An 18,994-nucleotide genomic window follows, 5' to 3' on the forward strand; every position below is an offset into this window, starting at 1 on the left:
GACCTGTGTGTCGGAAGACATGTGTTTCGGGGCAGGGAGGGGGATGGGCCTGGGCAGGGACACAGCTGGGGCAGAACCAGACTACTCTTGTGTCTTCATAAACTGAAGGCAGTGGCAGAGTTCCTGGAGGTGGGGCAGAGACCCTTCACCTCTGCCCCTGCAGGCCCCCATCCTCTGGGAAGGAGTGGCCAAGGCTTGAAAGACTTGAGTTAGAGTCCTGGCCCTGGCACTATTTGCTCAGAGACCTGGGGCAAGTGTTTTCAGCTCACAGAGCCTTAACTGTGTGATCTGGAAAGTGGGCCCAGATAGCCCCTGCCTGCCGCCCTCCTAGGTCATCACAGTAGACATGTCACAGCCGGGGCTTGGGCCATGCTGCCTCTTCATTCTCCAGAAGAGGCTCCCACCTACAGTGTTGCCCTTCTGAGCCTCCATTGTCTGACGAGTGGAGCTAATTCTGACCTCTCGAGGGTGGGAAGAGTGTGTGAGCCTGGCTCCCATCAGGTGCTCAGAAAAGTAGGTGTGTTGAGATCCTGCCCTTGGCCCCAAGCCTGGAGGCCTCCCTGGGCCCCCGCAGCCCTGCAGGCTCAGACATTGGTCTCAAGCTCACTAATCTCAATGGTGCAGTGGTCTGGACAGGTGGTAGCTGACTCCTCATCCTGTTCCACCTGGACAGGGACATGGTGGGGACAGGTGGGGCCCAGAGTCAGCTCTGAGGCCTCAGCCACGCTCTTCACACAGCCATTCTGCTGGGTTGCCACAATCTCCTGGAGGCTCACAGGCTTGGTCTCACAGGGCAGCAGTTTCTGGGGAGGGGAAACAGGCCTCGGTAGCAGCAGGAAGAAGTGAGGTTAGATGCTGGGGTGGACGGAATGAGCAAAGCATGTGATGGGTTTTCCTACAGATGTGCTGTGGGACCTTGAGAGGTCACAGGCCCTCTCGGGGCCCCAGTTCCATTCTGTCCTGCTTCCTTCTGAGCCTTCCTTCTGAGGGACCACACGGTTCGGCAAGGGAGTCGGTGGCTCCCCTGCCTGTCCCCCCATGGAGTGGGCTAGCCTGCTCCACAGAGTTACGGAAGGAGCCCTGAGAACCACAAAGCTCTGTGCCGCCCAAATGAAGCTGGTTGGTGGACAAATACCACCTCCCCACAAGGGTCCAGGCTCCCTGAGGGCAGGGCTCTCTCTTCCTTTGCTCCCCTCTGCTCCTCCCATGATCTACTACCACAGTGAGGGCTCTGCAAGCAGCTGCTAGAGGACTCAGTCACCCCCATACAGAGACCAAGGCCAGAGGGCTGGGCAGAAGGCTGCCCTGAGGCCCTGCCTCCCACCCGGCTCTGCCCTCTCAGTGGGGGTGGGGAGGGGAGGAGGGAGTGGGAGGGTGGGTTGGGGGAGGCTCTACTCTCACCTCAGTGCCTGTGTCCTGAGTGAAGTCCTTCCGGCAGATGTGGGCCATGATCCCTGCGGCCAGTGCATCCCCCAGCACGTTAATCATGGTGCGGAAGCGGTCCCTAGCGAGCCAAAGTGGCCAGTGAGCAGAGACTACTTTCTTTTTTCCCCTAGGGTTGCTGGTGGAGGGCAGTGCTCACCCCGGCAGCACTGGCGGCCAGCGGCCAGGCCAGAGCCCACAGCAAGGTGACTTTCTGGTCCTCTTGAACCTACCTACTGTGGTAGAGTCGCCCCCGCCCAGGGACTGTGCCCCAGCAGGCTGACCCACGGCTGTCTTCCATGGGCACATCACCGTGCCCATGCTTAGAAGGGCCTGGGCTGGGTCTAATGCTCAGCTCCCACCCTGTGGAAGTTCCTTATCCTTTTTGAACAGGGATAGGCACATTTTCAGTTTTGAACACTGGGCCCCACAAGTTATGTAGCCAGGCTGGTGTCCGTGAGCAAGGCACCCCCATTAGGCCACACCACGGCTGTTCCCTGGCCTGCCTAAGGGGTGGGGCAGGTGAACCCCACTCACAGAGCCCAGTCGACAGCGATGATGAGGGTGATGTCGTCAGTGGGCAGTCCCACAGAGGTAAGCACGATGACCATGGTGACGAGCCCAGCCTGGGGGATGCCAGCTGCCCCGATGCTGGCTGCGGTGGCCGTGATGCTGCAGGAGGGGCAGGGAGAGGAAGAGGAGGAGCAAGAGGGGCAGGCCTCGCTGCTGGGGCCCTGGCCCCAAGAAGAAAGCCAGAATGCGAGGGCCTCGGGGGACAGCCATATGGGGCAGGTGTTGTTAGGAAAGCCACAGCGGGAAGTTCTCGAGGTGGAGGGGTGGGGCGTGGCCCTGCTCAAGGTCCTCTGGCCCCACGGCCTCCATGCAGGGCCTCAGCAGAACCTCCTGAGGAGTTTGTAGAGAAGGCTGTGCCTGGAGCCACTGCCTCTGTAAGGGTCCAGGAAGCTGACCAGAGAGTCAGGTCAACCAGCACATAGCTCTCTGCCCAGCCTCCCTCTGGGGCCTGGTTCCCAGGGCCAGACTTGTGCCCTCGGGCTGACACGCAAGGCCTTCCCCACGTGGGGAGGCAGGTGAGGCCCTGCCCCTCACCCCAGCACCCCTCCCTCAGTTCCGGCCACACTAGCAGTCCCTCATCCCGTCCCTAGCCTCTGCTTGCCCTGTGCCTGCCTGCAGCCCCCTCTCTGCCCTGCATGTCTGGGCCTCAGCTTCCCAGCCTGCTCAGAGCTCCCCCTCTGCAGGGCGCTGCTGGAGAAGGAGCCCTGAGTCACTGGCACCAGGTCACGTGTCAGGCACAGCACTGACTTGCTATGTGGCCTGGAACAAATGTCTTCCCTACTCTGCACCTCAGAGACCCCCTCCAGATCTGAGAGCTCAAGAATCCTGAAGGCCCTTCCAATGCCCTCCTCTCCCCCCACCAGTCCACACTGGGTATAGGTGTCAGGTGTGTACCTGATGGTGATGATCTGGCCGAAATCCAGCTCATAGTTGTTGACCTGGGCAATGAAGATGGCAGCCACGGCCTCGTAGAGTGCGGTGCCGTCCATGTTGATGGTGGCGCCCACAGGCAGCACAAAGCGGGCAATGCGCCGGTCAATGTGGTTGTTCTCCAGCAGGCACTTGAAGGTGATGGGCAGTGTGGCTGAGCTGTGGGCAGAGGACCCAGTGTCTGCCCACCACCTTCCTCTGGGGGCCTCTGGGCTGCCTTCCTGCCGGGGCAGGAATCTTGTCCCCAACCCAGGCAGCCTGCCCATCACTGGGGAGAAGAGGCTGAAGGAGCTTTGCAGTGGTCTCAAGTGGCATCCTTGGGGAGTGTGTGATCAGTGGCCCAGCCGGGCCTGCCCAGGCCTAACGCCCAAGAGACCCCCACTGAAGGCACGGGTTGGGAAAGGAGCTACCACCAGCAGAGCACCTACTACGTGCCAAGCTTGTGCTTTACACTCTCCTCCGGTCCTCTCAGCTTCCTGTCAGAGATGGGTTTTGAGACTGTCTCACAGATGAAGAAACAGAAGTCCAACGGACACAAGGGGCTGACTCGGAATCACAGCGCTGTGCCATGTTTACATGAAGTGGCCACTTGCTGGATTTCGATTCCAGCCGCCCACTAGCCAAGTGGCTCTGGCAGCTTCCTCAACCTGTGTGTGCCTTAGTCTCCCTGTCCCACACGATATCTAGATCACAGCACTATTAGGGTGGTTCAAGGAGAAAGCGCTTCGAACAGTGTCCGGGACTTTCCAAGCATGCAGGCAGCAGGAGGCCCCTGTGACTGCTGTTCTTGTGTTTGCGACTAGAGCTCCTAGTGGCTGTGCTGAGACGAACACTCAGGTTGGGGTGGCCCCAGGGCCCTTCCTCTGCCACAGGCCACTGCCTGGGGGCCCATGTCCACTTCTCAGTATGGTGGGCCCGAGGCTGTGGCTCCTGCCAAGCAGGAGATGGCCCAGGGCTCCTGGCTGCAGCAGGACTTGGCCTGTGGGCTATGGCCTGGGAGCTGGCAGCCACTTGGGACTTGGTCTTCCCTTTCTGCCTCCTGGCCCTGCCCTGCATGGAGGTTCCTGGATGAGGCTTCTGGGGCTCCTCCCTGGGGCTGTGCTCCTCCTCAGTGCTTCCTGAGGTGCTTCAGCTGCCAAGGGAGGGGTCATGTGGCTGTTGAGGAAGGAGCTCTGTGGTAGCCTTCGTTCCCATTTGACAGACTGGGAAGGTGAGGCCAGAGAAGAGAAGGCAATAAGTGTTAGAAGGAAGAGCTAGACTTTGGCTCCAGAGAGACACAGGCCCCAGCTCAGGTGACTTAGCTGGGACATTTGCTGTGGGGAAAACCACCCTTTCTTCATGGAGTATAGAGCACTTTCTCCCCCAATGTAGACAGCGGGTTTGCATGACTCCCACCCCCTGGGCTCCATTGTGGGCTGGGACCTGGGACCCTGGAGAGTAGGTGCCATCTCATCTAGCCCAGACCAGCCTTCTTGCCCTGTGGTAGATTATCTCCACTCATTCCCACATAGCAACCCTACAAGGCAGGGGTTACCATAAGCCCCAATCTCTGAGTGAGGGAATGGATGCCGAGGGAGCTCAAGTGACTTGCCCACAGCCATACAGCCAGTGGGTGATGGAACCGTGATTCCAATACCCACTGGCTAGTGACACTGTCCGGGTTGTGACAGGGCATCCCGCCAGGGTGTCCCCATGGCTGTGGATGGGCCAAGTCCCTAAACAATGTAGGGCCCGACTCCAACAGGAGCAACAGGAGACAGCAACCGTAGATTCATCCCTCTTCAGCTGTCCCAACCCCAGGTGTGCAGAAGCCACCCCCACGTGGACTGAACAGGTCTTAAGAGATGCAGGTAGTAGGGGAGGGAAAGGCGTTAAGAGGCAATAAGGGGTTTCTGCCTCTCAGTGGGCAGGTGTGACCTCAAGCAATCCACTTAAATAATCGGTCTCGGGCGCCTGAGTGGCTCAGTGGGTTAGGCCGCTGCCTTCGGCTCAGGTCATGATCTCAGGGTCCTGGGATCGAGTCCCGCATCAGGCTCTCTGCTCGGCAGGGAGCCTGCTTCCTCCTCTCTCTCTCTGCCTGCCTCTCTGCCTACTTGTGATCTCTATCTGTCAAATAAATAAAAAAAATCTTTAAAAAAAAAAAAAAAAAGAATCGGTCTCAGGGCGCCTGGGTGGCTCAGTGGGTTGGGCCTCTGCCTTCTGCTAGGTCATGATCTCAGAGGTCCTGGGATTGAGCCCCACATCAGGCTCTCTGCTCAGCAGGGAGCCTGCTTCCCCCTCTCTCTGCCTGCTTCTCTGCCTGCTTGTGATCTCTGTCTGTCAAATAAATAAATAAAATCTTAAAAAAACAAAAAAGGAATCGATCTCATTACCATAGGTACCTCCAAGTTTGTGGAGTGGGCCGTACGGGCACTTGCCATGTTTCCATGGCTATGGACATGTGATGGCTGGACAGATGAACAGAGTTCAGCCACTGCCATCCCCTACCCTGCCCATCCCTCGGGGCTACCTGGAGGAGGTGGCCAGTGCGATAAGCAGGGCTTGGAGGACGCCGCGGATGAATACAATGGGGTTCTTTCTGGTAATGAAGAAGTAAAGCAGGGGCAGGATGAAGAGGCCGTGGACCACCAGCCCACACACCACGGTGATGGCATAGAAGCCAAGCTTCTTTCTGACGGCTGTGGGGTCGTCCATCTCCAGGATCTTGCCAGCGATGAGGAACACGATGCCGAAGGGGAAGTACCTGGGGGCAGGGTGTGGACCGGCAGCCAGCTCAGGGCCAGGCAGGTAGGGGTCCCAGGCAGCCTCGACACTGCATGGCTGCCTGGCCCAGGGCCCCCTGAGCCTCCCAGGGCTCCCGTGAGGACCGAATGAGACTGTGTACCAACATGCCCAGCACATAGCGTCATTTGTACCCTGACCCTCAACCAGCCCAGCCCTACACAATGTCTGGCCTCTGTGCCTTCCTGTCTAGGCCTTTGAGGAGTGCCCTGCCCTCAGCAGGCCTTCCTTCCAACCCAGCAGTGCCACAGACTTCATGCATGACCTCCGGCAGGCCTCTGCATTTCCCCATCTGAACGGTTGGACTAGAAGATTCCTAAGTCCTGAGCTCTGAACCAAGAGCGGCAGCTGGTTCTTGCTTCCAGTGTTCCCCTTCTCTAAAAGCCGAGCTGATGAGACTCCATGTGATGGGGAAACTGGGCCAGGAGAGCAGGGCCACGATTTGCTTGGAACTTTCTTCCAATGGGCCTGACTAGGCCAGAAAGGACAGGGCCAGAGCTGGAACGAGGCCTGGTCAGGGCTGCTGGGGGTGGGGGGGTTGGGGGTGGAATCTGAGGGAAAATGTGTTAGCTCCGGAGGCTGCAGGCCAGGCCTGAGCCTCCTGGGCAGCTTTCTGCTTACGCTAGGAAAGCAGAGGAAGGGACTGTGTGCCCCTCCGTGGGCACAAGGCAGGGCTGGAAGAGGGCGGGGTGAAGGCAGAAGAGGGCGCTCCTGCCCCCATGAGGCTTACCACACAGCCACCGCCACAATCTTCATGACAGACTCATTGAGGCACTGGCAAAAGCTGACTAGAGGGGTTCCGTTTTCACCCATACGGCCCAGCATGATGCCTGCAGGGGCAGGGACACACAAACTTATCATGGATGCCACAGATTGAGATGCAGAGGTGCACCGGCACACGCTGGTGGCAGAGTGGGGACAGAGCCACATGTGCATGGAGCCCGCAGGCCTAGGCCAACTTCCCAGCACCCTTTGACATACTAGTGCTTCCCTCCACCTCTCCCTTCCTTCTCCTCAGTCTCCACCACTTGACCAGGAATCTCCTCTCGTCCTCCTCTCTTCCATAAAAAGGCTCCCTGCCAAACACCTCCTACTGGCTCCCTGAGCCCTCAGACCATCACTAAGTTCCCTGCTGCTCCAGGCCCCAGTGCATCTAACCCCTGTCCACACCTCCCACCTCCACCTGGCGCTATTTTTCACCTCCTCACTATGCTCTGGCATCATCGGCCTTCCTTATGTTTCTAGAATACATCAAGCTTCTCACTGACGCAGGGCCTTTGCCAACATAGGACCTGGTGCCTGAAACACTGGCCGCCCAGCTCTGCACATGGCCTGAAGACCCGCCAGGCCCCTCAGCACATTCCCTGTTCTGCGCTGTCTCATCTCTTTCTGATCTATTTATATCACTTATTACAACTTATAACTATTATTTTCCAGTTGTCTGTTGTTCCTTCCTGTCTCCTCCAGCAGAAAGTTAGCTCTGTGAGGGCAACAACAGAATTGCCTTTGCCGGCATATTGTAGGTGCTCGATGATAAGCACCCAATGACTGAAGGAGCAAAGGAACGAACAATAAAGCCTTTCCTGGAGCCCCTATTATTCCCTTACCTCCAGGAGCACCATCAGGCCGCGCCTGAAACAGTGAGAAGGGACAGCTCTCCCTTCTGGTGACACAAAAAAAGCACTCTGTGGTTACCCTTGGAAAGCTTACTGGCAGTGTGCTTGGAGGGACTCACCGCCTAGCTCAGCTAGGGAGAAGCAGGGCTGGGATTTGAACCCTGGCCTATATGACTCCAGAAAGAGGCCGTTTCCCTGCCCCAGAAGCCTTGAGCCCACACTGTCCACAGAAGAGCTACCAGATGGTGATGGGATGACATGCAGGCCCTGCTGCTATGGGTAGGAGAGGCTCAAGTTGGAGGTAACACAGCCTAGCCCTACCTGTCTGGCCTGTTGAAGGCTGGCTGGGCTCAGACCCAGGACCCCTGCCAGCTCTATCCCTCCCTGGCTAAATCAACCTCCACTTAAATTTCCCTGGAGGCACCTAAGGGCTCTGACTGCCTGGGTGCTAGTGTGCACGGGACCCAGGGTGTGGCAAGAGGCCTCCTGCAATAATTAAGGCCAATGAGGCCTTAACATCAGCCACATCCCAACACCATAAAGGAGCTGGGAGAGGAGGTTGTGTGGAGGGGACCAAAGAAAGCCCCATCGGGAGCAGCTGTGTAAGTATGCGTGCTCACACTCAGATGTGGGCACACACAGACAGATGTGCATACACACCTGGGCACACATGTACAAACAGACTGACAGGTGGGCAGTTACACACATCCAGTTAACACTTAGTGAACTGAGTCCAAGGGTCCTGGGGTTTCTCTTACTCTGCCAGCAGACGTCCTGTTTATATGTTCCCACCTCTAAGAGAGGTGGCTGGGGAGGAGGACTGTCCACTGGGGACTGATGACCAGATGTGCTGTGAGCACTTCCAAGCACCTCCCTGTCAGACACTCAGGTCCCTGAGGCCCTGGCCTCTCTGTGTGCCTGAACTTTGAGCCAAGACGATAAGAGTTTCCTTATCCCCCATGGCCCATCCATTCATCCAGCCATCCACCCATCTCTCCAACAGATTTTCCCGCGTGCTTGCTCCCGCCAGTCTGTGTGGTGGGCTGTGGGGATCAATGCAGAACAAGCCAGGCCCATCTCTGCCTGCATGGAGCTCCCACCAGCTTCTGGGTGACTTCAACAGAAACAGATAGATAACTGCAGTAGGGCAAATATTTAAGGAGGAACATGGGGCACCTGACCAGTCTAGGGGGTTGGGGACACTATGTTAATGTAGACCTTCATCCCCTGCAAGGATGGGAAAGTTACAGGGGAGAGTTAGGGACAGGAACAGCCAGGTGGCAGGAAGTGGGAAAGTCTTTCGGGAGGCGGCTTCCGGAAACCGGAAACTGGAAACCGGAAACTGAAAGGCAGAATGGCGGGCGGGGGAAAGAAAGCGGGAGCGGAGGAGCTGGGGGCGGTGGGGTGGGCCAGGTCGTTCAGCGCTCCGCGGGGCTCGGGCCCCCCTTTCCGAGTGCGCTGGAGAGCCACTGGAGGCTTTTTGCAGGACTTTGCGAGCCAGTGAGGAGGACACACCGGGGCAGGAGGCCCTTGCAGAAACGAGGTGAGAAATGACGGTAGCGCAGAACCACAGTGCTCGCAGAGGGCAGAGGGAAATGCGGGCTCTGAGAGAGGTTTCAGAGGTAGACCTGACAGATCTGGATGTGGGCTAAGGCAGAGGCTGAGGCAGAAAATGGTGCCCGGCTATCCACTGTGAGCAACCAGGGGGACCGTGAGAAAACCTTGTGGAGAAGTCAGGGAGGTAGGCTAGGCTCTCCCAGGCCCTTATCCCAGGATGAAGAGGGAGGTTGATGCCAATTTTAGAGTAAGACTCACAATGACCTCTGACATGGTTTAGAAGGACAAGATGGGGATTGACGAGCTAGATTGTTCTGGATGGTTTGTCCCCAAGAAGGGGAAGGGTTTTGTATATGTGTGTGTTGGTATTGGTGGCGAGGGCACTGCTGGCAGAGGCAGGCCCATAGGTTTTGTGGGACTGAAGCTTATACAGTTTGGGGCCCTCTCTAAGAAAAAGAACACTTTTTTTTTTTTTTTTTTTTGGTAAGAATGTACAGAAAGGCCTTTGCAAGTTAAGCTTCGCTTGCTTCATGGTAATAGCCTATGGTTGGGGGGTCCTGGCAGCTCCCAGAGAAGATTAGCAAAGCTCAGGGTGTGGTCAGGGAGGCCAACTGTGGGTCCTGAGAAAGGACACATACATGTCTGAGGAGGCAGTTGGTCAGTGAGAAGCCCATGTGGGAGATGGAGGGAAGAAATAAGGGGGCTTTAGAGAGATGGTGATGACTGAGAGCATTTTAGATTTTTCCTGTTCTTTATTGTAACCTCCCCTCACCCTACCCCAGGATCTCCAGACCTCAGTAAAATGGAACAGGCTGCTGGGAGGGAGTCCAAGGGATGGTCATCTTTAAGGGCAAGCTGACACCCCTGGAAGCCAACTAGCACCCAGGGACGGAGAATTCCAGGTGAGGAACCCTGACTCCAGCAGGGGGGAGAGTGGGAGACACCCCTCAGTAATGGAATGGGGACTTGAGCCACTCCACTGGATAGGAGAGAAAAGAACCACTTGGAAGATGGGAGACTCCAGGTTATTCAATCAGTGGGTGTAGGTGACAAAGGATGGATGCAGAAGGGGACTGGCTCCAGGCCACTGCTGGGGTGGGGGAGGGCAGCACATACCCATGGTGGCAGAGAAGATGACGATGCCCAGCACATTCATGCCATCGATGGTGTCAGGCTCTGACTTGTAAACAACCTCAGGTGGTGGGGTTAGGTCCAGGGCGAAGTTTTGAACATGAGAGCCATTCTCTTCCTGGATCCCGTAGATGAGGATCTGCCGAGAAGGGGCCTCCTCGGATGCCATCTTGGGGGATTTGACAACGGGGGTGGTCTTGGTGCGGTACTAGTGGACAACACCCCAACCAGGAAGGAGTCAGGGCCAAATACTGTTCTTAATATCATCATCAACAACAACAATAACATCTTGGAGGCACCTTTGTATGCGGTCAAGAACTATTTGATTGACAATAACCCTGTGAGGTAGCCAAGAGTATTACCAAGATTTTACCAAAAAGAAAATTGAGATTCCTTCAGCCATGGACACACTCCCCAGCCATGTGTCTCCCCAAGCCTTCCTCCATCTTCTTCCTTCTCTGCAACACTGCACCATCTGGGTTCCCCTCTACCCATGTCCTCTTCTACCCAGATAATTTTCCATTCACTCATCTATCCCTCCCAAGCATCCATTTTTCCTCCATCTAACTGCCAGCCAGCCCTGCCTGCCACTGATGGAAACTTGGACCTTCTCTTTGAAAAGCTCAGGTTGCCCCAAGCCTTTTTAAAGAGAAGATCCATCTGGGAGGAACTGAACCTCCAAGCCTCTTCCTTTCCTCCTCTGCCCCAGGGCATTCCTGAGTCTTTCCTCCTCACTCCTTGGGCACTAGGAGCCCAAACAGGGAGTCTTCTATCCTCCCAACACCATGGTGTCAATGAGGTAGGCCTTCTGGGGGGTGGGGTGGGGGAGCCACTCAGGAAATACATGGGCCCTCAACTTTCTGTGCTTCAGTGTTCATCTCTAAAATGGGGGTCACAGTCGTATCTAGCTTATTAGATTAAATGAGACAACATACATGAAGTGTTTAGAACAGCACCTGGCGTGTGGGATCCCTTATGTGGCCATTGCCACTGTTATGCTACCGCCACCATCGTCGTCATCATTCCAACAGTGAACATGCTGTGGTGGATGCCAGGGAAGCAAAGATGAACTGGATGTGAATTCTGTGCTGAGAGCTTTGGAAAGGGAGTGAGCTACTTTGCCTTTTCACAGCTTCACAAAGAAGGGGATATTTAAGCAGGGTCTTGAAGGATGGGTAGGACTTTGCCAAAAAAGAAAGGGCATTCCAGGTAGGCATGAGGTGGAGCAACATTCAGTGTTTCTTTCTGACACCTTCAATAATTCACCATCACCACTGGAATAAAATCAGAACTACCTCGCCTAGCATTCAGGGCCGGTCACTCTCTGGCTCATTTCATAGATAAGGCCCAGGAGATTGGGAAAGATACAGTGATTAGCTCAGGGTTTCACAGCTCCTTATTTTGGAGCCTTCTCTCCAACCCTCAGCCTCTTCCTTTGTGTCTTTGCTCCCAATGCAGGGCCCAGCACAGGCAGGGGGTCGGGAAATGCTTGCTGGATTGTCAACCAACAAGCCGACATTTTATAAGGGGTAAAGAATTAGAAAGTATGAGAAGGGCAGACAAAAATTGGCACACAAGGGTATTTACCATCATTTTTTCCAAAAAGGAAACACTTTGAATACAGCCTTAAAGCCCACCGGAAGGAGGGATGGCCCCACCATGGGCTTTTACATCCCCACAAATATTGTATTTTAAAGAAACACTTAATAACCAGGGCAAATGCTCATGCTATAATGAGCTTGGGGAAAAAGCAAGATACACACCGTTTGTGCACCATTAGCTGATTTTGTTTTTTCAAAACATATTTAAGCAGAGAGAAAAGACTAGAAGTGTCCCACCTAGTACCGACTGTTGCTCGGTCCTAGAACAAGAGATGATTTTTATTTTCTACTTTGTACTTGAGTATTTTCCTAATATTTTACACTGAGCATGATTAGTATTCTTGCTCCTGGGGAAAAGGGTTATTTTGTTTTGTTTTATTTTATTTTATTTTTAAAAGATTTTTATTTATTTATTTCAGAGACAGAACACAAGCAAGGGGAGAGGAAGAGGGTTAGGACCCTGGGATCAGGACCTGAGCCAAAGGCAGCAGCTTAACCGACTCAGCCAGTCAGTTGCCCCAAAAAAGGGTTATTTTAAAAAGAAAGAGAAAACGCTTAGATGCCAGATAGGCCTGGGTTTCCTGATCAGCACCGTTATTTACTAGAAGTAAAACCTTGAGCAGTTCCGGGGCACCTGGGTGGCTCAGTGGGTTAAGGCCTCTGCCTTCGGCTCGGGTCATGGTCCCAGGGTCCTGGGATCGAGCCCTGAGTCAGGCTCTCTGCTCGGTGGGGAGCCTGCTCCCCACCCCTCTCGCTGCCTGCCTCTCTGCCTACTTGTGATCTCTGTCAAATAAATAAATAAAATCCTTAAAAAAAAAAATTAAAAAAATAAAACCTTGAGCTTAATCCTTCTGAGCCTCCAGCCTCAGTTTCCTCATTGGGGACAGGGGACTGGCGCATGGAGTGCAAGCTTACTGTGAGGACCCAGTGATTCAGGATGTGTGAGCAGGGGGTGAACCTAGAGCATGGGGGGCTCCCCAAACCCTGTCAGTTCTCTTCCCGAGAAGCTGGAACCATGGGTAGGTGTTGGCCAGGGGAGACTGTAAGGATTTCTCTGCACTTCCCTTGCTCTCCAGCCCAGGAGTCAGGGAGACTTGCTGGGTAAACCTGACACCCCCCAGCCTGGCCCAGGCTGGCCGTGGCTGCGCCGCTCCCTTGCCCTGGGACCCACTCACCTGTTTGAATGTGGCCTCCACCAGGTTGGCTGGGAACATGTTCCTGGGAAGAGAGTCAGTTACTGAAGAATTCCAGAGGCCAGGACAGGAAGGTCCATGGGGTCATCTGAACACCTCCCTTGGCAGGCAAGGCCTTCCATGACCTAGCCCACCTCCCTCTGACCTTTCCTCTTCCTACCACCAATCACGCATAACCCCCATCCTTCCCAATCCCCAGTACTCAAAACTCCAACACCAATTGCATATGGTTCCGTAGAAACACTGCATACTTCTCCAGCAGCCAGGCCTTGGTCTGCACTGTTCCTTCTGCCTACAGTGTCCTTCCTGCTTCTCTGGCTAGCTCCTACTCCAGCCAGTCAGAGGCCCTGCCTTCTCTGATTGCTGGCCGACTCTGTAGGCCTTTCCTTGGGGGTCACCCACACTCCAGAATGCTGCAGTGTGGCCCTGGCTTACCAGTCTGCACCCTCCCCCAGCCTGGCCTCCCAGAAAAGTCAGTGGTTCCTGTCTTATCTGTGGTGCCCAACACAGGGCCTGCCACATAAATGAGATCATAATTCCTATTAACGTTATTTTCATAAAGCTAAAGGAAGAGAGGTCTTGTCCTACCAGATATCAATGTACAGTATAAAGATAGAATTTATGGTGTAATATTGACACAGCTGTCAACAGAAAAATTAGGAGAATAGAACCTAGTACATCTAAGTGCCTCATTAAAAAAAAAAAAAGTGTATGTATTTGTTTTAGTAATTGCTACACCCAACATGGAGGTATATAGCCATGACCCTGAGATCAAGAGTCCCACGCAATCCCGACTAGCCAGCCAGGTGCCCCTGAGAACTTTGTTTTTTGATAAAAGTCATTTCACAGATCAGTGAGGAAAGGAAGGATTTGTCATAGAGTACTATGTAGGTGAACCAACTATTTAAATTTTTAAAAAAGTTAGATCCCTATTTATGCTTTGCATCAAAATAAATTCCGGATAGGTTAAAAAAAATAAATAATTTAAAAAATGAAGCCATAAAAAGCTAGAAGAAAATATAGGTTAGTATTTTTTCAGATCTCAGAATATGGAAGGACTGTCTAAGATTAAAAACAAACAAACAAACAAACAAACAGCAATTTAAAAATATCAATAGATTTTACCGAATAGAAATTAAGAATGTTCTGAGTGCAGCAAGGTATCCTGGGTTGGATTGGGGGGGAGGGGCAGAAAAAAAGACAGTGGAAAGACTGGTGAGATCCAAACAGGGTCTGTAATTCAGTTAATAGTGTTATACTAATGTAGTTTCTTAGTTTCCACATCTGTGCCATCGTTATGTATGCTGCTAACATCAGGGAAAGCTGGGTGAAAGGTATATGAGAACTAACTCTCCTGTGTTTGCAACTTTTCGGTATACTTAACAATTATGCCAGAATAAAAAGCTAAATTGAGAAGTTCTCTAAAACACATTCAAATACAAATAAAATTATAAAGCAAATGACAAACTAGGGAAACTATGTGACAAGTATTATCATCCTAAATCTAGAAAGAGCTTTTATAAATCTTGTCTTTGTCTCCTTGTTCACTGTCTCTTCTCTCCAGAACACCAGCTTCCTGGAAGTCCGAGAGCTCGGTTTTGTTCCCTGCTGGGTCCCAGCGACTGGAAGACTGGCTGGCACGTAACAGGCCCTCGGCATATATTTGCTGCATAAATAATGGGACCACAGGAACACTAGGACCACAAGAGAAAAATGATCGGAAGTCATGGCCAGGCAATTCACCTCACAAAAGAAAGACCGTAAGTAGCCCAAAAACGCTTTTCTAAAATGTTCACCTTCATCGATAAATTAGACATTTTCACCTCTCAAACTGGTAAAGGATTTTTCGATGACAGTACTTACACTTGATCTTAGCCAAAAAGGCCGAGAAGCGATCAGGTTTGGCGACATGTCCAGCCCCCCAGCCCCTGCTTCTGTAAGGAAATTTGCAATTTCCCTTGCATCCTTGTCTTTATAATCCACTTCCAGGAATCTTTCCTAAATCAGAGGTGTTCACAAAGATTTTTGTTCGTGTGCTTGCATTTTCTCAAACAGGCCATGTGGACCTGCTCATGGCAAATCTCTTGGCTTTCAAGCCTCTGCTCATCCATGCCTGGAATTATATACGAGAGTATGGGTGTGCGTGTCTTCTTAACCTTACACCCCAGCAGTCGCTGTTGGAAAGCGGAAACTATATTTTTTTTCTTCACTGTTGCTAAAATATAGGTTCAATGGGAGCATATGGCAGGAGGAAGGGAGCTTAGAAAGAGCTAGCAAGACAGAAAGAGTGGGTCCTGGCTTTTCCCACTAATTTTAGCTTTGTCACGAGAGAGAAGCAGCAGGCTTCTGAGGAGACTGGGGATTCCAGGGACTGGGGATCTCAGAAGCTCAAATGAGCCCCCCCACCACCCGTGCTTGCAGTTTTAAGCAGATTCCTGCCACCAGAATAATATCTGCCTGCAAGGGCTTTTGACATTAATCAGACCCAAAGCCCCAAAGCCAGGGTTAGCGTTGGGGGCTCACCAGACACACAGCTGCCAGAATGTACTGATCCACTGGGCTTGGGCCCCCGTGACCAGAGGAAAGGATGCTCAGGCTGTACCCATGGCTCAGTGTTTGAAAATCTCTCCTGGGCAAAACCCCTGAGATACAAAAGACTTACAAGGTGGTTTACTAATGAAACTTCACAGGAAGGCTGCTTTAGCCTGAGCAAAGACTTGGAGCGTTCAAATTGTCAGAGACCAAATGGAGCTTATACCTAGGATGTACATTTCTTTACAATCTCCTTGAAAGTTAGATTTATTTATTTATTTAAAAAGATTTTATTTGTTTGTCAGAGAGAGCGCGCACTGGCAGGCAGAGGCAGAGGGAGAAGCAGGCTCCCTGCCAAGCAAAGAGCCCGATGTACGACTCCAGCCCAGGATCCTGGGATCATGACCTGAACAGAAGGCAGCCGTTTAACTCACTGAGCCACTAGGTGTCCCGAAAATTAGAATAATTTAAAACATGTGTTGTAGACAGTACAACTGGTTGCCTACACAGTCTCCATTCTCTCCTTCCTTACCATAGGAGACCCAGCATGTTATGGGACCAGTGGGGCTCTGCCGTCAAACCCTATTTCCCAGCCTCTCTTGCCAAAGGGGTGGCACAGGAGATGAAGTGGATGTCATGGGTGGTGCTTTCAGAAAACTCTTGAAAAGGTGCCTGCTCAGCCAGGACCCTTTGATCCTTTCCTCCAACTGTCTTCTTTCTGCTTGGAACATGGGTGTAATAACTAGAGCTTCTGCAACCTTCTTGGATCATGAGACACACTGATGATAAAAGCCAAGTGGTAAACATGGTGGGGGAGCATGAGATCCTCCTGCCCATAAACTGCCCATCGCTGGACTGCTGATTTGGGAGACAATGAAAGCCTTTACCACAGTTCAGCCTCTGCTGTTCTGGCTTTCTCTTAACTAGCTGCCAATAGCAATCCCTAACTAATACACATGGCTCATACTCACAATTGATGAACTCATATCCTTTAGACTTTAATGAAGAATAATACTTTTGATTATTAAACAGGAAATTGTACAACATTTTCTTTTGACAATGAGTGCTTATGGGAAATCTTCTCATTTGCCCCATGAGGCCTGTGCTCCCCATGGCATCAATGTGGACGGAATGTGCTTGGGAGACATTAGCAGCCATGCCCATCAAGTACACACACCCTCTGGCCTGGGCCTTCCCACATGAACTTGGGGCAGAGCCACAGACTGCCAGCCCCTCTCCTTACCTACTCAAAGTCCCAAGACTGTGATGTCCCAAACTTGCCCCTAATACATATGTCCCCAACCCCCAAGCATGGCCCCTGAAGGCTGTATCCCATCCCTTTACAGGGTAACTGGGAGCTGTAAATAGAGCCAAGTGATTACTTTATCTCTCTGGTGTTTTAGTAGGATTGGAAAGAAAGAAGGGGGCCCGCTCTGATTAGCAGCCTCTCATGTGGGTGGTTTTCTGTGAGGCTGCACTGTGAGCAGATGTCAGTTTCCTGGAGCCTTGGGAAATGAATTCATGTCTCAGGGAGTAGTCTGGGGACATGGCCTGTTGTGTTCCTTTGGAATCTTCTTTGAGAGAGGGCTGCATATCTTCCTGGCCCTGAGGTACGCCACTGGCCTTACTCCACTGCTCAGTGAGCCCCTGCATCTCTCTGACTTATCACGGGTTACAGCTGCCTGCACTTCCCCGTTCCCTGCCTTGGCCATCCCTGCTCTCCCTCAGTTACTGACACTCACTGTCCGCCTGCTCTGGGCCACAGTGAGTATGAGGGGGCCCCTGGGACCTTGGGTCCTGGTGTTCTCGTTTTCCACACAGCCTCTTGGAAGGTCAGGGCATCTAGGAAGAGTTCCTGTGAGTGTCTGTCCTAAGACAGAGGACAGCCTGGTTTAGGACTTGAGTCCCCCCCCCCCCCGGACAGTGTCTTTACCCAGAGCAGGTGCCTTATAAGGGGGAGAGAGTGAATGGACCGGAGGTGACTGCACCCCAAATAGGGCATCCTCCTGCCTCCAGTCATATCCTGACCACTTTGCTGTACCCCAGTCCATCCTTCCCTATTCACCAGCTTCCTGTTTCTAACATTAACAGCCTGGGTTCAAGATCCTCAAGGTTGGGTTCTGCACTGTCCTCTTAACCTCATCTCCCAGAACCCACCTCCAGAAGTTTTTGTTTACTGGTGTGTAGGCCTTTGTGTTTCAGAACCACAGAGCTAGAAGGGATCCTGAAAACCACTGGGGAAACCAAGGCCTGGAAGGGCCACACTGAGCCTTACTGACAGAGTTGTGACAAGACTTCCTATCCCCAAGGTTCCGGTTCCCCATCCCAGGAACCATGTGACCTCTCTCTGCAGCCCCACTCTCTGAGAAACAGCGACCATGATGTCTAACCACTCAGCTCTGCAAAACAACTTGCCTTGGGGTTGAGAGCAACTGGGGAAAAGTCTAAAACCAGAAGGATCAATTTTCACCACGTGAAAAGCAACCAGGAGCAGGAGCCACTCCTGGAACATTTGACTCTGACACGTGTGTCCGATCCAGAGCCCTCAGCCCCTCCACAGGGGAGGCCATGGTGACGAGGGCGGGGACTCCCGAGCACCAGCTCCTTCCACCATGAAGAAAGGCTGTTTCAAATCATTGAATCCAAGAAAGGATGAATCATAGCCACCAACTCTTAGAAATAATGGATCTCAGAAAGGAAGCTTCTCAAAATTCCTCTTCCCTCAGCCTCTAGGGTACCTGCTGTCCCGGTGCCCCTCCTGCTCCTGTTCAGCTCTACACAAACCTCCACCATGGCCCCAGGGCTGAGGCTCAGCGTGGGCTTCGGAGCCACACAGTCTGGACCTTCTCCCTGAGCAGGTGAGTCTCCTGTCCCGGCTCTGACCCCAGCCCCATCGGTGACCCTAGGTCGCACACCTGCCTTCAGCAAACACTGAGCACCTCCTCTGAGCGGTTCTCGGCTCCAGGATGCAGCAGGGAACAGATTTGCAAAGATCTAGCCCTCATGGAACGTATGTTACTCCAGTGGGGGAAATACAAGAAGAAATAAAAAACACACACAGACAAGATGATGACAGGTAGTAACGAGGACTGTGAGGAGAGAGGGTGACGGAGGTTAGGTGGTCCCTCTGAAGAGGTGACACAGAGCAGGGGTGGAGTGAGGGGAGGAGCCATGCACCCCGGCAAGAAGGTCCATCCAGGCAGAGCCTGTGATGAGGATGGGATCACATGGGCATTTGGGGAATGGCAGGAGGCCAGCGGGGCTGGAGGGAGGGGAGAGACAGTTGGAGCAGAGGTCACAGGTGGTGGGGGTGTGGTAGAGGCATCACGAAGGAAGGGCCTGTAGGCCATAGTGAGCTCTGCGCGGTGTGCTGACGTGAGGGGTCCTGAGCACGATCCCTTTGGCCACTGTGCTGAGACCAGACCCAAATGAAGCAGAAAGCAGGGTGCTGCAGTTGGACCCTCTAGGGAGAGGTGAGAGTGGTTGGGGGAGGGTGAGACTGGCACAGGGGGACAGAAGGGACGAGGTCTGGGATAGTATTTAGAAGGCAGAGCTGACAGAATTTGCCAACGAACTGGATGCAGGATGTGAGAGAATGAGAGAAGGTGGCCCAAGCTGGGCAGCCTCCTCCTCTGTCTCCAGCTCAGACTTTCCCCAA

General features: G+C 53.1%; 1 protein-coding gene across 2 annotated transcripts in view; it reads right to left on the minus strand.

Annotated features, from left to right (window-relative positions):
- Window positions 1–584: 584 nt before the first annotated feature.
- The window catches only part of SLC1A7 (solute carrier family 1 member 7), a 44,261-nt gene continuing 25,851 nt past the window's right edge, over window positions 585–18,994 (minus strand). Inside the window, exons 4-11 of one of the 2 annotated variants that reach the window (XM_044236411.1) lie at window positions 12,787–12,829; window positions 9,996–10,218; window positions 6,437–6,536; window positions 5,435–5,668; window positions 2,890–3,084; window positions 1,960–2,094; window positions 1,402–1,504; window positions 585–803 (exon numbers count right to left, since the gene is read on the minus strand). In XM_044236411.1, the coding sequence (XP_044092346.1) occupies window positions 585–803; window positions 1,402–1,504; window positions 1,960–2,094; window positions 2,890–3,084; window positions 5,435–5,668; window positions 6,437–6,536; window positions 9,996–10,218; window positions 12,787–12,829 (1,252 nt within the window). Of the gene's footprint in view, window positions 804–1,401; window positions 1,505–1,959; window positions 2,095–2,889; window positions 3,085–5,434; window positions 5,669–6,436; window positions 6,537–9,995; window positions 10,219–12,786; window positions 12,830–16,012; window positions 16,058–18,994 lie in introns of those variants that run through there. The other variant, XM_044236413.1, reaches the window with a different exon arrangement.

This window comes from Neovison vison, chromosome 2 (genome assembly GCF_020171115.1).
Source record: "Neovison vison isolate M4711 chromosome 2, ASM_NN_V1, whole genome shotgun sequence".
NCBI lineage: Eukaryota > Metazoa > Chordata > Mammalia > Carnivora > Mustelidae > Neogale > Neogale vison.